The sequence below is a fragment of the Phaseolus vulgaris genome, chromosome 6 (genome assembly GCF_051622355.1).
Source record: "Phaseolus vulgaris cultivar YP4 chromosome 6, ASM5162235v1, whole genome shotgun sequence".
Classification (NCBI taxonomy): Eukaryota; Viridiplantae; Streptophyta; class Magnoliopsida; order Fabales; family Fabaceae; genus Phaseolus; species Phaseolus vulgaris.
Genome location: NC_143503.1, coordinates 19,964,804 through 19,980,824, shown reverse-complemented (window position 1 = coordinate 19,980,824; position 16,021 = coordinate 19,964,804). Strand labels below are relative to the sequence as shown.

Below are 16,021 nucleotides of genomic sequence, written 5' to 3'. Positions count from 1 at the left end.
AGTTTATAGCAATTTAGCAATGAAATCTTAAAATGAATGGAGAAGGCAACATCCTTGAATGGAAATGGCAATGAGAATGGCTATGGGGGTGAATAATTACTTACCTTGATAATGGAAATGTAGATGAAATGATTAAATGAGAATGAAAACTTTAGAAAAAGTTTTAAAACTGGGAAAGCTTGACTGAAAATGAGATAGGGTGCAGGGTTTTTGAATGGGATTTTAAAATGCTGCAGTTTTTTTTTTTAAAGAAAAATCCCACTAGCTTAGGCTAGATCTTTTTAGCTCTGTCTAAAGTTTGGCAGAGAGCAACAAATTTGTTTAGCTCAAGCTAACTCATTTTAGCTCAAGCTAAAGTTTGGCAGAGAGCAACAAATTTGTTTAGCTCAAGCTAGATCAGTTTAGCTCAGGCTAAAATTTGGCCTAGAGCAACAGAGTTTTTTAGCTCAGGCTAGCTCATTTTAGCTCAAGCTAAAATTGAATAACAAAATTTCTTTAATTTTCTGCATATCTAGCTTAGGCTATAAGAACTTGGCTTAGGCTAAAATTTGGCTGAGAGCAATACATTCCTTCTAGCTTAGGCTAGCTCATTTTAGCTCAGGCTAAAGTTTGGCCGAGAGCAACAGAGTTTTCTAGCTCAAGCTAGCTCAGTTTAGCTCAAGCTAAAGTTGCAGAACAAAATTTCTTTCTTTTTCTGCATATCTAGCTTAGGCTAAAAGTTCTAGCTTAAGCTAGAATTACCCTGCAATGAAATTTTCTTGAAAATTTTCATTTTGTCTTTGCCAAAAGTTTCAAATTTTTCTAAGCTTTCTTCCATACATTCATTTCACATAATATTTCAAACCTACATGATCATTTCACATATCAAAATGATTTTAAAGACATCAAATATTAAAACATACTACTAAATCAAAAGAAAAATTAAAGACACACTTCAAAATAAAATACTGGGTTGCCTCCCAACAAGCGCTCGTTTAAAGTCATATAGCTTAACACCTGATTAATGTCATTAAAGGTTCAACAACAATCATATCCACTTTGAAACACTCTTTTTGATCATTTGAATATTTCATTGCTTCAAAAACATTAAAGCTTACTTCTTCATCTTGAGCACAAACCTTCAATCTTCCTTTGTCTACATCAATTATAACTTTGGCAGTTTTCATGGATGGTCTTCCCAATATCAAAGGTACTTCAGCATCTTCTTCAATATCCATTATAACAAAATCTACTGGGAATAGAAATTTATCTACCTTTACCGACAGATCTTCACTCTTCCATGTGGATATTTGATTGATCTATCAGCCAACTGCAAAGTCATTCTTGTTGGTTTCACTTCTACATCTCCAATTATCTTCAACATTGATAAAGGCATCAAATTAATACTAGCTCCAAGATCCAATAATGTCTTTCCAATTATGATATTTCCTATGGTAACTGGCAAAGTGAAACTCCCAGGATCTTTAGATTTCTGTGGTAATGATTTTTGAATTATAACACTGCATCCAACTTCCAATTCAACTATTTCCTGGTCATTGAACTTTCTTTTCTTTTTCAATAATTCCTTCATGAATTTAGCATATGTAGGCATGCGCTTTAAAGCTTTAGTAAAAGGAATGTTAATTTGCAATCTTTTGAGAATATCCATAAATCTTGTAAACTGTCTTTCTTTGCATTTCTTTGTAGGAGCATGTGGATAAGGTACATCTTTTATAGGAACACTCCTCTCTTGTTTTTCAATTTTTTTTCTTTTTTTCTTTTTTTCTATTTTCTCTCCAATATCTTCCTTATTCCTTCTTTCTCCTCCCTCACACTCACACTGTTCTTTTTCAATCTCTCTATCTTTTAAAACCTCCTCCTCAACAAATAAATTATCCCTAATTCCTTTTCCTATAACTTTACCACTTCTGGTAGTTATAGACTTGCAATGCTCCTTGGGATTGGTTTGTGTATTGGATGAAAATTGACTTCCTTGATTATCAGCTAATTGTTTAGTTAATTGCCCCCACCTGTGTCTTTAAAGTCCTTATTGATGCTTCAGTATTTTTCTGATTGGATAGAGAGGCTTGCATGAACTTCTCAAAAGTATCCTCCAATTTGGATGTTCTCTCATGAATAGAAGGATAATGTGGTTGTTGTTGATAAGGAACTTGTCTGTTAGATGATCCAGCCTCTTGCTTCCACCCAAATCCTTGATTTGGATTATTCCTCCATCCTTGAGCCATGTTATTTGGATAATTAGATGCAAAGCCACCTTGCCTTCCTTGATTATTCATATACTGAACTTCTTCCTCTAATGGATTTTGGTAAGAGCATTGGCCATTAAGATGATCTCCCCCACAAAAATCACACTTCAAAGCTTGATTCTGCATTGAAGGAGAATTTAATGCATGTTATTGTTGAGGCAGTTTTGACATTTGCTTCGTTAATGCCTCAATATGTTGAGTCAAAATCTTATTTTGTGCTAAAATTGCATCTGAAGTACTAAGATCTATCACCCCTTTCTTTTGCCATGTATATCTATCGTGTTGAGCTTGGTAATTTGTTGAGGCTAAGGCATCAATGATTCTTGTAGCTTGTTTTGCCTCAACAGTCATCATTGTACCTCCTGCTGCAGCATCCAAGATCATTTTAGTATCAGGCCTTAAACCATTATGGAATATGTTCAACTGAGCAATATCCTCAAAGCCATGATTAGGACACCTTCTTAACATCACTTTAAAACATTCGCAAGCTTCACAAAAAGGTTCATCTGGCCCTTGCTTGAATGTGAAGATATCAGACTTAGCCTTGATATATCGAGAGAGTGGGAAGAATCTATGTAATCATTCCAGCTACTTAGACTCGGGTTTGGATGTGAATTTAACCATTCTTTTGCTTTGCCTGCAAGTAAGAAAGGAAATAGACGCAAATAAATAGATTCAAAATCATTTTCCTCGAAGCCCATGGTCTTCACCAACTCATAGAATGTGGATAGATGAGTTGCAATTACTTCCAGCACCCGATCAATTGCTTCCTGCACCTAACGTAACTTTTTAAACCCAACTTTGCCCTTGTTACAGATTTGCTTACGGATATTAGTATCCAGAAGTCACAGATTTGCTTATGGACATCAATATCCGGAAGTCACATATTTGCCTATGGATATTAGCATCCGGAAGTGTCAGCTTTGCCTATGGATATTGGCATCCAGAAGAGTCAGTTTTGCCTACAAATATTGGTATCCGGAAGTGTCATGTTTGCCTACAGATATTATCATCCGGAATTGTACTCTTTAACTACGGACATCTTTATCTAGAAGGCCCTATCATGCTTCTGGATATCTAGAAGCCCATCATTTTGGTTTTTTTAATGGATTAAAACCCATAAACTAACAAAATTCAAAGAATTAAGTTATGGACTTTAATCCAAAAGCTACTAGAAAAGACAAAATAAAATTGTGAAACTATGTTCCTAATTGTCATTCACTAGTACAAAAAGGTAAATTAACGACGATTAAAATCAACATTTAAAGACGGTTCCAGAACCGTCGTTATTGTGGGTGACGTTAAAAGGTTTGGTTTTTCACGACGGTTTTGGAACCGTCATTAAAACTCCTACTTATAACGACGGTTGATCCACAACCGTCGTTAAAGGTGGCTTGTAAATTTTTTTTAAAAAAAATTAAGGGCTTTTAAAGACGGTTCCCATAGGAACTGTCGTTGTAAATAGGTATTTTTAAAGACAGTTCCAAGTAGAACCGTCGTTATATGTAGTGTTTTAAAAAAAAAATTATTTGATTTTTAAGAAATCTCAAAACCTGCATAAAATTTTCAATTCCAAAAAATAAAAACATTTCAAATCATAATTTAAATATAAAAATTACATACTACAAGTTATAAAATTATACAAAAAAGTTTTGCTAATATATGAAAAAATTTGTCATTGTAATGATTTATCTATACTAGAGTGTTATACATGGTTACAAAATACTTTGACCATGTTGTTCTCACATACTCCAATGCTTCTAAATATAGCGGGTGTTGGTCGTTGAACAACTGTGACATTTGAAATATTTTGAATTAGTGCATGAATAATAAATCTCAAATTTTAAAGTGTTTATTGTATTGATGTATTACCTTATCCCAACCTTTCTTAATTTCGGCTTGCAAAATAGTCAACATCCACTGCATAACATAATAACCGCACTCATAATTTTCAGGTTGCCTGTTGAACTGCATGTGAAAATAAATGTATTAAATGAATGAGTGAAACACATTGAATTAAGTGAACAAATATACTTTAAATATCTTAAGATACATCCAAGTGAGTTTTTGTGCGTTTGAAGTTCTCCTCCCACACAACATATTATATCCAGAGTAAGCACTAAAATAATAAGATTTCATGTTAGAATACATAACATTATATAATATATAAGTAATAATAAATGTTAAATGAAACTGTCGTACCTATCTATAATGTTTATAAAATAGGCAGGAGGTTTTTTATGCAAGGAGCAAAACCATGCAGCGGTATGATCTTGAACAGATATGATCAATAGTTGCCAATGACGCCTGTATAACAAATCAGTTAATTAGTTTCTCTTATTTCAATAATTTATTAAAACTTATTTAATAAATAAGAACTTACTCATGGATGTACGGAGCAAAATAAATGTGTTTTCCACCATTCTTTAAGGCAGTGGTGATGTATGTTTGTGATTCTGACTTCTTGTTTCCAATTGATTGAGTGATTTGAGGGTCTAAAAACCCATATATATTGTGTTTCCCCTCATCAAAGCATAATCCAGAAAGATACCTAAATTTCAATAAGTTAGTACTAATATATTTAATAAATCAAAAGTATAAAGATTTTAAAATTTGAACTTACATCATCCATAATTGCAGAATTGTTATGTTAATCTCTTGATCTCCGGATGCAAGGTCCAACAAATCAGACATGTGAACGTACAACGGTAGATTACTATGCCTTCCAAAAGCATTGGCATCCAATGGAACCTCTAAGACGGTTGTATCTAAAGCTGTAGCAACTTCCACCAATGCCGCCAGAGGATCATCAATGGAGACTATTTTCTTCTTTCCCAGAGGCAGATTTGTCTTAGGTTCCTGCTACTCATCAAAACAAACAAATACTTAAATTAGTTAGAATGTAATATATCTGATATATAATTCTATTAGTATTAGTGCAAAGATATACCATAGAGTCTATAGGTCTGACGAGATGTCTAGGCCAGGTAACTAAAGTATGTAATGCCTCTGCTACAATTGTGACCTCTGATGTCGGCACAGGAACTGCAAGATCACCATAAAGGACCTTCTCCACCGTGACCTTCATGAAATTAGAAGGAAGAGGCACATTGTGTAACATTGTGACCCCTTCATAACACTTACCCAAGGCAACGAGTTGGGTCAAAGAATTACATTCAACATATAATTTGCATTGGCTAGTTGAGCCAAAGTCATCCCCTGATAGATCAACTGCCGAACAACTCACTTTAGTGCTGACTTTCTTAATAGGAGGCGGAGGTGGTTCATCTTCTACCATAGTAGGTGGTTGTTGTGAGTGTCCTAAACCCTCCCACCGCTTTTTGAACTCCATTTCCATTCGCGCACTAAACTCCTCCATGAAGCTTTCTTTAAGCTCTTGAGTTACCTCAGCCTTTAACTGCTCACGTAGTTGTAGTAAATACTCTTGGCTAGGTTCATTGGACAATTGTTCCTTGCTGTGTGATGGAGGTCCAAAGTATGACCGAATCCCAACCCCATATCCAGCTACACGAACACGTCCAGGGTGTTCAGGTCGTCCGAGAGCAACATTAAGAATATCATTGCGACCACATGGTTTAAAAGTCCCCTGTGTTGATTGCTCATTAAGAGAATCCTAAAACAAATGAAAAGAAATTGACAAACTTTAACACATTGAATTTAAAATGACACATAGAATTTAAAATAACACATTGAAAAGAAATTGTCAAACTTACAATGCGTTCAACTGTTTGTTCTGTAGACTTAGAACTCCATATCCCTAATGGGTTTACACGGGCACCCTTCCACATCTCATGTCGGAGTGGTGGGGATGGAGGTCTTAAAGAATCTACACTATTCATTTCCTCAATGGAAGTAGAACGTGCTTTAATCTTTTCTTCAAGCATCTTCTGCTCTAGCAACTTATAACCACCACGAGACAATAAGTGTGGGGTATCATTATGTGCCTCATTGGCTTTTGCTTTGTTCCGAACCTCCTATCATAACACTCAAAATTTAGTAATACGTTAATATAAACTATATTTAAATATAAAAGTGATATTAACCTGCCATTTTTCAGTTTGTCGAATATTGACAAACTGCTGCCAAGTTTCTTCATCAATGGATGCATATTTTGCACAAGGATTTTCTTCTTTCCTTTTCCCATATATATAATCTGTTGTCAATTTTGATTTGAACTGACGAAACTTGACACCCACATCTGAAAGAACCTTCGCTTTCAGGGTTTCCACATTCGGGATGTTGTAATGCGTCTACATTGTTTGAAAGAATTAGTTAATAAACAAAAACAAAGTATAAAAGAACTTTAGATTGAGCAAAGTAAAAACAGTTACATACCAGAATATCTTGCCAAATCATGTTTTTCTCGTGGTCAGTCACGTGATCCCAGGACTGAGTTAAGATAGAGATCCTTTCACGAGATAGTACTCCGAGATAACTCCTATATTTCTTTGCATGTTGCCCAGTGGGCACACCAGTGTGGATATCAATAGACAAAGGTATTTTGTCATCTTTATTTATCTTCTTAAACATATTCTTTAATCTTGTAGGTCCTCTACCAGTTTTTGAATGGGAAACTTTATCATCTGCCATGTTCCTGTTATCAAAAAAATATGATAAGCATCAAGAATATGAAATATAATTAAAATGAAATATATTGTAAAACTAAACATGAATCACATGTACATACAAATATATATTCCTTCATCATGATCATTTCGAGTAGCATGTACAACATCAGGAACATCCTCGTACTCTTTATTGATGGTCGTTCTTGTAAGTGATTCAATCTCACAAATGTCATTGTTTGTATCTTCTGGGTCATTATGTTGTTTTTTTCCATGTAGCACAACAGACTAGTGGTCAGACGTAGGATCTTGGATATAGAAAACTTGGGAAGCTTGATGTGCCATTATAAATGGTTCGTCATGATAACCTATCTTTCGAAAGTCAACCAAAGTCATTCCTGATTCATCAACTTTGACACCAGTCTTATTGTCAACCCACTTGCATTTGAAAACAGGTACAGTAAACTTGGTATAATTAACTTCTCAAATCTCTACTATGACACCATAATAAGGCATTGATCCCACAACAGGATTTTGATCCTTTGCAGTTGAAAACTGCATAGACTCTGCCTCCAAGGTGACTTCGCTATTTTGCACTGTACTCCTATCATCTCGAGACTTTGTGTAAAACAAACAACCATTTACTTAATAGCCAGAACAACATAAAACATCAAATTTGAGACCGTTTGCAAGCCATGTTAATGTTTCAGATGCTGATGGATCATTCATTATTTGTTGCTTAAACCATGACATGAAAGTTTTGTTATGCTCAATTAACACCCATTTTTCTGATTGTCTTGGATTTTTATATTTGACAATGTCTTTGAGTGTATCTAAGTATGGTAACACCTCATCAGTGTTATTCAAGATATACAAGTATGCTTGCAGAACCTCTTCTCTAGATTTGCTTATGACATGTACACCTCTTGAAGATTTACTTATGAATCTACGAGAGTGCCAACCTTTTTCAGGAACTCCTATACATTTGGCTTTTGACATGTACTCGGAACAAAACGCAATAGATTCTTCTGAAATGTATCTTTCAATAATGGAAGCTTCTGGACGACATTGATTCTTCACATATCCCTTCAAAATCTTCATGTATCGTTCAACTGGATACATCCATCGCATATAAACTGGCCCACACAATCTGATTTCTCTTACAAGATGAACAACCAAGTGTACCATAATATCAAAAAAAGATGGAGGAAAAAACATCTCGAGTTGACACAAGATAACAATTATTTCTTCTTCAAGTTCATCCAACTTCTGAGAGTCAATCTCTTTACTACATATGGAATTGAAAAATGAACATAGTCGAGTGATTGTATGCCTAACATTTTTAGGCAAGATTCCACGAATAGCCACCGGTAGTAATTGTTGCATTAGAATGTGACAATCTGGAAATTCTTGGGTGGAAGTGCAATGGAAAGAAATGGTTGCATTCCTCAAATCAATTGGACCAAGAGAGTGATGTTTGTAGGACCTTTTATCCCCTACGAATGTGTGCCATGTGTTGGCAGGGGCACATGAGATTCAAAGAAAAAGTTAAAGGGGTTGGCAGGGGCACATTTTGGATTTTTTTTTATCCAGAACAAATCAAGCAAAATATTTTTCCGAACATAATTATCCAAAACTATTATTCTGGATATATATATCTGGAACATAATAACACAATTATGGATATATATATCCAGAAACCAAATTTTTACTGTTTTACTGGGTGCAGTTAACTTTAACTTGATTTCTATTATTAAGGGTATAATAGTAGTTTTACATGTACATGTTGGGTGCCAATCACAAATGATATGGTGCAGGAAGAATCTGCCTAGATGAGTATAAGGGTCTTCGTGATCCATTCTAGTGAATTGATGAGTGTTGATTAAGCTGAGAAAAGCTGGCTTCATTTCTAATGATTTGGTGGCTGGAGGTATGGCTATGCTGGAGAAATGCCTCGGTCCTTGTTGCATAGCATAGTATTCGAATGTCCCTCTAGGTGGATTTTGTCTATTATCAGCCATTTGGAACTCTGTTTGATTGTGTGAGTTGAGAGTGTTGGAAGATTCTCCTTTTGCTTGTCCTTGCTTCTTCTTTTCTTCTCTCTTCTTGCTCTGATTTTTTCTAGCTGTCTTCTCAATTTCTGGATCAAATTCCAATTGATCTTCAGGAACCTGTCCTCTTAATAGCATGTATCTAAAACAACTCAAGCAAGGATTAGCACAGGATAAATAATAATATCTAAACAAGTGTCTATTTACAAAGAAAACAAACTATTCACAATAATTAAGAAGTTATACTTCAGAAATTCTTAAAAGAAATTGTTCCCCGACAACAACGCCAAAAACTTGTTGATTTTTCTCGGCAAGTGTACCAAATCAAATGTAATATAGTACTCTTTAAAGTATGAATATCAAACCCACAAGGAACAATTCTAATTAAGATGTTCTGTTATAAAACTCATTAAGTATAGAAAATAATTTTGAGAACATGTTCATAACCAAATTAAAGATTTCACAAGTAACTCAGAAAGTTAGGGTTTGATTCAACCTAAACCAAAACTAACTTATCAAATATAGAGAAAGATACTTGGGATTGAATTGAGTCTATCTCAATCATCTGTATTTTTTAATAATACAATATATAATACTCAAAACTACTTATCATTGATGTTTAATTTAAAGTCATTCACCTTGATTCCTCACAGATATTTAAATTCATAAGATAATTTCTCAAACACTGATTCATCTTATATTTAACAAATCATCCAGCTTTAGGAACAGAATTATGATGCAATCAATAACCTAGAATCTATTCCTAGCATTACAAGTTATCAAGTATTTTTGTCTATTTCATATCCTTAAAAGTACTTTCCAGTTAAATTTAAGGATCAAAATCAAGACTCCATTGATCAGATAGAATCAAGCAATAAGCATGAAACGAAAATACCAAGAACAAGTAGCAAAGAGAATATTATATATATATATATATATATATATATATCACCAAGAATACATTTGATCAAAGTAGATTACATTCAATCCCAAGTTAGAAAGCACTTAGCCACTCATGACAACTCCTCCAATCTTCATTCTTGATCTGGATTGCATAAAAAGGGCTTATCTGAGTAAGTTCTTCTCCTAAGAACAAAGGTTTTTTTTCTCTTTCTCTCACTAGCTTCTCTCTAAAAAAATCCAATCTTTTTCCACCGCCCCATTTTTCACTTTGTTCCAAAATTTATATATTGAACTTTAGCTTAAGCGAGCCAATTTAGCTTAAGCTAGATCTTTCGGTGCATTTTTAGCTTGAGCTAGCAATTCTAGCCTAAACTAGATTAGTACTGCACCTTTAATCAAATCTGGACAGTTTTAGCTTGAGCTAAATCTTCTTGTGATCCAATTAAGTTTTTGCTTTCTTTCTTTCAATGTTTCATATTCATCTGCAATTTACACAAAAATTGAGATTACATTTCTTCATTTGTTTCTTGGTTCAAAATATATAATCGGATTCAATAATTCTCAGATTAGGGTAATTTTCTTACATTAAGCAACAATTAAGTTCCAAAGTGTTCAATTTTCTCAATCATAAAAACTACACATTGGCACTTATAAATATCCCACACCACACGCATCCAATTCTCCAGTACCTTAATATTTGTTGTTTCTCTTTTTACCACTATAATATCCCCTGTAACAGTTTCCATATTTTGAAAATGTTGTTGGGCACCTTCTGGGTTGTTGTAGTGAGCATTTACTAATTTCCTTATGCAAACAATATTTTCAGTCTCCATTGTCATCGAAGAATTTGGTCACCTAGAGGAGTAACTAAACGACATTGTTTCTCACACCATATGTTCTTCCTCTTCTCTGCACCTTTCCCTCAACAAAAAGAATGAACTTCGTGCCTCTTCGCCGCACGACTCTCTCCACTCCCTTGGTGATATAATCAAAGTAGCCAAGAAGATGATCAAGGACTCAAGAGACAATTCACACTATGAGCAGTCATCTCAGCAATCAAGTCAAGGCCCCCCCAAATATCAGACGAACCTCACTAGAAGAAGAACTTGGCATAGACCAGAACATAAATTGTTCTTTCTTATGCTTTTCTTAAAAGACCAAAACATGTTTGTAAATAATTTCGGCTTACTTTTGGGATCCAAATAGCAAAATAGGCTAATGTAGGTTCACATAGCATAAAAGGGAGTGTAGTTAGCGAAATGGGCTTGTACCAAGCCCACTTTTCAAGACAAGGCACCTAGAATTAGGGTTTTTAACCTACCTTCTAGAAGTTATACCTAAATGTATGATTTTGACCATGGTCAACACCCTAGGCAGCCCCTCTCCCTTGCTATTTCCACCCTTCACCTATCTTGCCCACCAAGGCACCCATTCCTATAAATAGGGTGTCTTGCCTCATGTATTTTCACCTAGATTTTGAATATAATAAAGAAACTCTGCTTGGGGGATTAGTGAGCTTTGTCTCCTAAATGATTTGGGTCTTATCTTGAGTGTGAGAGCATTTCAAGTGGCAGCTTTTCCTTCACTTATCTTGGACTTTCCCACCTTCCAAGTGGCGTGATCATCTTCACCATTTTCACTATAAGCTTCCTTCATCTCATCTTTTTTTCCATTCTTCCTTGCGCCATTTATGTTACTTGTTTATGTTCTTGTTTATGTCATTTCCTTTTGGTCATCTTCATTCATTCTTTACTTCAATTGTTCTTAAATTCCGCCCCTTGCATCATAATCACCTTATTCTTGTGTTTTTCTCTTTGCCCTTCTGAAGTGAACCTTCACACTTACTTAACCACTTGGTTAAGTTCATGTCCAGTGGAAATCTTCTTAGAGTTCTCACCTTAATTTGTTAATCTCAAAAATCATAAACAAGAACAACCAATTAAAATGTGCAATCATAAAAATCAACTAACAACATATGGTATTTAGAGCATGATTATTTTGTGCTTATTTGCTTTGAGTTGATTTCGGCCCTTTAATTTCTAGCACATACCTTCAAGCAATTTCATTTCCACCTTTAATTTCTTGTCATTTACGATTTCGCAATTTTATTCATTAAGCACTTTAAATTTCGCTTTTGAATTTTATTTTTGTCAAATGTTTTTCCTTACATATTTTGCTTGAGTCTTATGTTCTTAGTGTTCTAGGACTCTTAATTCCTTTCTACTTATTTTGATTTTAATTGTGAAGTGATAAAAACAAATTAAAAGTTGTTTGATTAGTGGTTGATTTAATTCCAAACACAGAATGCAAGTGTTCATATTATTTGAATCCAAAACCTTCAAAGCACATTTGAAAGTATCAAAGCACCTTGTTCAATATATGACACAACACGACTCACCATTCTACCTTAGGCACCACGCCCTTCCATGCGTTGTACGATCGACCGCCTTCCACCACCTTGGATATGCTACATACTCCCCGCCCAAGAACCACCATCTCGGAACTATTATACCAACACACACCCATCCTTCATACCCTCAAACATAATCTTTGTAGAATACGTCAGCACATGTGCGACCAGGCCAACCGTCACCGCACAGATCACACCTTCAGCATCGACGACTGGGTCTGGGTCCGCCTCCAACGATACCTCCAATCAGTGGAGCATTGTCCATGTATGAAACTCAACCCTCACTACTTGGGTCCTTACCAAATCATTTGCCATATCAAGGCCATTGCATACGAACTCCGCTTACCCACCACCTCGCGGATCCATCTTATCTTCCACATTTCCCTCAATCGCCCCTTCAAAGAATCAAAATCCCCCAACTTACCTAACCCCACCTCATAGACGAACTCTAACTCAGCAAAACTTTCAACTCCTTACTTAAACCCCTCACCTAACTTTCTAACTGTTGAACCAAGTGGTGTTCAATGTTTTGAAGAATCCAAATCTTTTGAAGGATGATGAAGCCTCTGCTTTGCTTGATGCTGCTGTGCTGGTTTAAGCTTTGTTCTGGGTAGTTCAATGTTGTAATCAACCCTTAGATTAAATCTCAAAGCAATTAGAATCTCAATTTTATCAAAGCAAAATGTTTTTTAAACTAAGTTGAAACAACCGATTGTTTTGTCGAAACAACCGATTGTTTACACTTAGGTGTTTTGAGAAAGTTTGAAAACTGTTTTGGAATGGTGAATTTTGTTAAGTAACAAAACAACCAATTGATTCGAGGAAACAATCGATTGTTTGTTTTGAAACCATAGCAGAAAAACTGTTTTCTTTGATTGAGCTTTAAATGCTTTAACTGAATACGCTCCAGTCATTAAATGCTTTGACCAATCTGTTTTAAATGCAATTAAGAGTTTGTTAAGATTTGATAAGAAACTATATTCTTAGATATATTCTGAAAAACTGTTTTTATGTTTTAAGAATCTTGAAACAAAGTTTTTCATCTAAGAGTTTTTCAAAGAGTTCTGAGATTGCTTAAGAGTTGAGAGATTGATCAAGGTGCTGAATAGGATTCTGCTTGTATTGATTTCAGATATTCATCTGTAACAAGTGTAATCTTTGTAAACTGCTGAACAATTCGTGTGTGTGATTTTGCTGAGATTGGTTGTGTGTTCTTGAGGTGTTCAAGATCAGCAATCTTAGTGTTGGCCAAAAAGAGTGTGTTTCTTGAGGTGTTCAAGGTCATTCTCTTGGTTGTGGTGTAAGTGATCAAGTGGTGATTGCTTAGTGGATATCCTCAGGGTTTCTGAGAAGACTGGATGTAGCTCTAGTTTGGAGTGAACCAGTATAAACAACTGTGTACAATCTCTCTATCCCTAACTCTTTAATTTCAGTTTGTTTGTTGTTTGCTGGTATAAACAACCGATTGTTTCGAAGAAACAACCGATTGTTTTTTCTAGTATTACAGTTTTGCTTGCTGTTTTGGCTAACTAAATTGCTGAATCAATTGGTTTCTGAAATAAGTTCATTCTAGCTTTGAAAAGTTTGCGAAAACCCCTTTAAACAATTCACCCCCCCTCTAGTTTAAAGCCATCTTTTCTAACAATTGGCATCAAGAGCTTGGTTCTTGAAAGTTATTCAAGTTGATCCTAAAATCTTTCAAAATGGCTGATAGACTACCGTTTAGGGAAGGTGCCTCAATAAACAGACCACCCTTGTTTTGTGGTTTGAATTACCAGTTTTGGAAAGTTAGAATAAAAATATTTATGGAATCTCTTGACAAAGGAATTTGGGATGCAATTGAAAATGGCCCTTTTATCCCAACGTTTGAAAAAGATGGTTCTGTCATTGAGAAGCCATGGTCTCAATGGACTGATGCAAAAAGTAGAAAGGCCAAATTCGTTTGCATTGCCAAAAATATTATAACCTCTGCTTTAAATTCTGATGAGTTTTTCAGGGTCTCACAATGAAAATCATCAAAAGAAATGTGGGATACTTTGGAAGTCACTCATGAAGGAACAAATGAGGTGAAAAGAGCTAGAAAGCATGCTCTCATCCAAGAGTATGAGATGTTTAGAATGCTTAAAGGTGAAACCATAGCTGAAGTGCAGAAAAGGTTTACACACATCATCAATCACCTTATGAGCCTAGACAAGACGTTTGATAAAGAGAAGCTGAACATCAAGATCTTGAAATGTCTTGATAGAGCATGGCAACCAAAGGTAACTGCTATTTCCGAATCTAAAGATCTAACATCATTAAGTGTTTCCTCTTTGTTTGGAAAGCTTAGGGAACATGAGTTAGAGAGGAATAGACTCAATGTTCAAGAGAGTGAAGATAAGCACACAAGGAGCATAGCCTTGAAAGCATCCAAACATAAGGGAAAGCAAGATTCAAGTGATGAGGAAAATCTTAGTTTGCTGTCAAGAAAATTCAGCAAATTTCTAAAAAGAAACCGCAACAAAGACAACAACAAGGATAGGTATGGAAACAAGAAACCCAATGAATTTAATTCAAATAACTATACTTGTTTTGGTTGTGGTGAGCAAGGTCACATAAAGGCAGATTGTCCCAACAAGAGCAAAGAGAAAAAGACAAGCTACAAGGAGAAGAAATGCAAGACAAAAAGAGCCTACATTGCTTGGGATGAAAATGAGGTGTCATCATCAAGTTCTTCATCAAGTGAAGATGAAAAAGCCAACATATGCTTAGTTGCTGAGGATGATGATGATGATGATTCTTGCAGTTCAAGTGAGGTAAGTTCATGTGCTTCCTTAAATGAACAAAACTATAGTGAATTGCTTGAAGCTTTTCAAGAAACACATGATGAAGCTAATAGATTGGTTCTTTCAAACAACCGATTGAAAGATCTTAACAATGGGCTTGAAAAGAAAGTTAAAACACTTGAAGAGGAACTGAGAAAAGCAAAAAGTGATTTTGAAAAATTGGAAAATCATTTGAAAAATGCCTCTTGCAAGTGTGATACTCTCAATTGCACAAATTGTGAAAAACTTGAGAAAAAGGTTCATTATCTTGTTGAAACTGTGGACAAGCTTTCAAAAGGGAAATCAAACTTTGAGAATGTCCTAGCATCTCAAAGCTGTGTTTTTGGAAAGGCTGGTTTAGGCTTCAATCCACAGAACAAGCAAGATAGGTTTTCAAAAAGCTTTTTGAGAAAATCATAAAAACAACCGATTGTTAAGACGAAACAACTGGTTGTTACATGCTTTTAGTGCATGAAGAAAGGCCACTCTGTTAGATTCTGCAAAATTAGAAAATATTATGTTCCTAAGGGTTTTATGAAATGGATTCCTAAGGGATGTGATGTTTCTAACAGCAAAGAAAAGCCAAATGTACCGAAATTTGTAAGGGGACCAAATCTTGCAACTTGAATCTGTTTATGCAGGAAAAATGAAGAGAAAAGGATGAATTGAGCCTTTTGATCAAGCTGTTTAAGAAAAAGGCAGTCATTGAAGCTGAATCAATGTTGTGCAAAAGGTCAAAACAGTGAAAAGAAGTTTTCTTGATCAGTAAGCAATTGGCTCATTGAAGAAACAACACAAGGATAAGATCTTCCTTTTATTTGTTCTCAATTTCTATTTCAAAGTTCTTTCCTATGATTAATTGTCTTTTAATCAGTGTTATGTACTTTAATCTGTTTCTGTTTATGGTTAAAAATTACAAAATCAAGTTTTAAACTGCTGCAGAAAAACAACCGATTGTTTCTTCGAAACAACCGATTGTTTTGAGTCTGACAGCACTGTGTAGAAATTGATTTAACTGCTT

The 16,021-nt window shown here is 35.0% G+C and overlaps 1 protein-coding gene across 1 annotated transcript; it reads right to left on the bottom strand.

The window, feature by feature from the left end:
- Nucleotides 1-1,255: 1,255 nt before the first annotated feature.
- Nucleotides 1,256-1,648, bottom strand: LOC150027266 (uncharacterized). Its single transcript, XM_090303909.1, has one exon. It carries the CDS (start codon nucleotides 1,646-1,648, stop codon nucleotides 1,256-1,258), a length of 393 nt encoding a protein of 130 aa, XP_090160035.1.
- Between the last annotated feature and the right edge of the window lie 14,373 nt (nucleotides 1,649-16,021).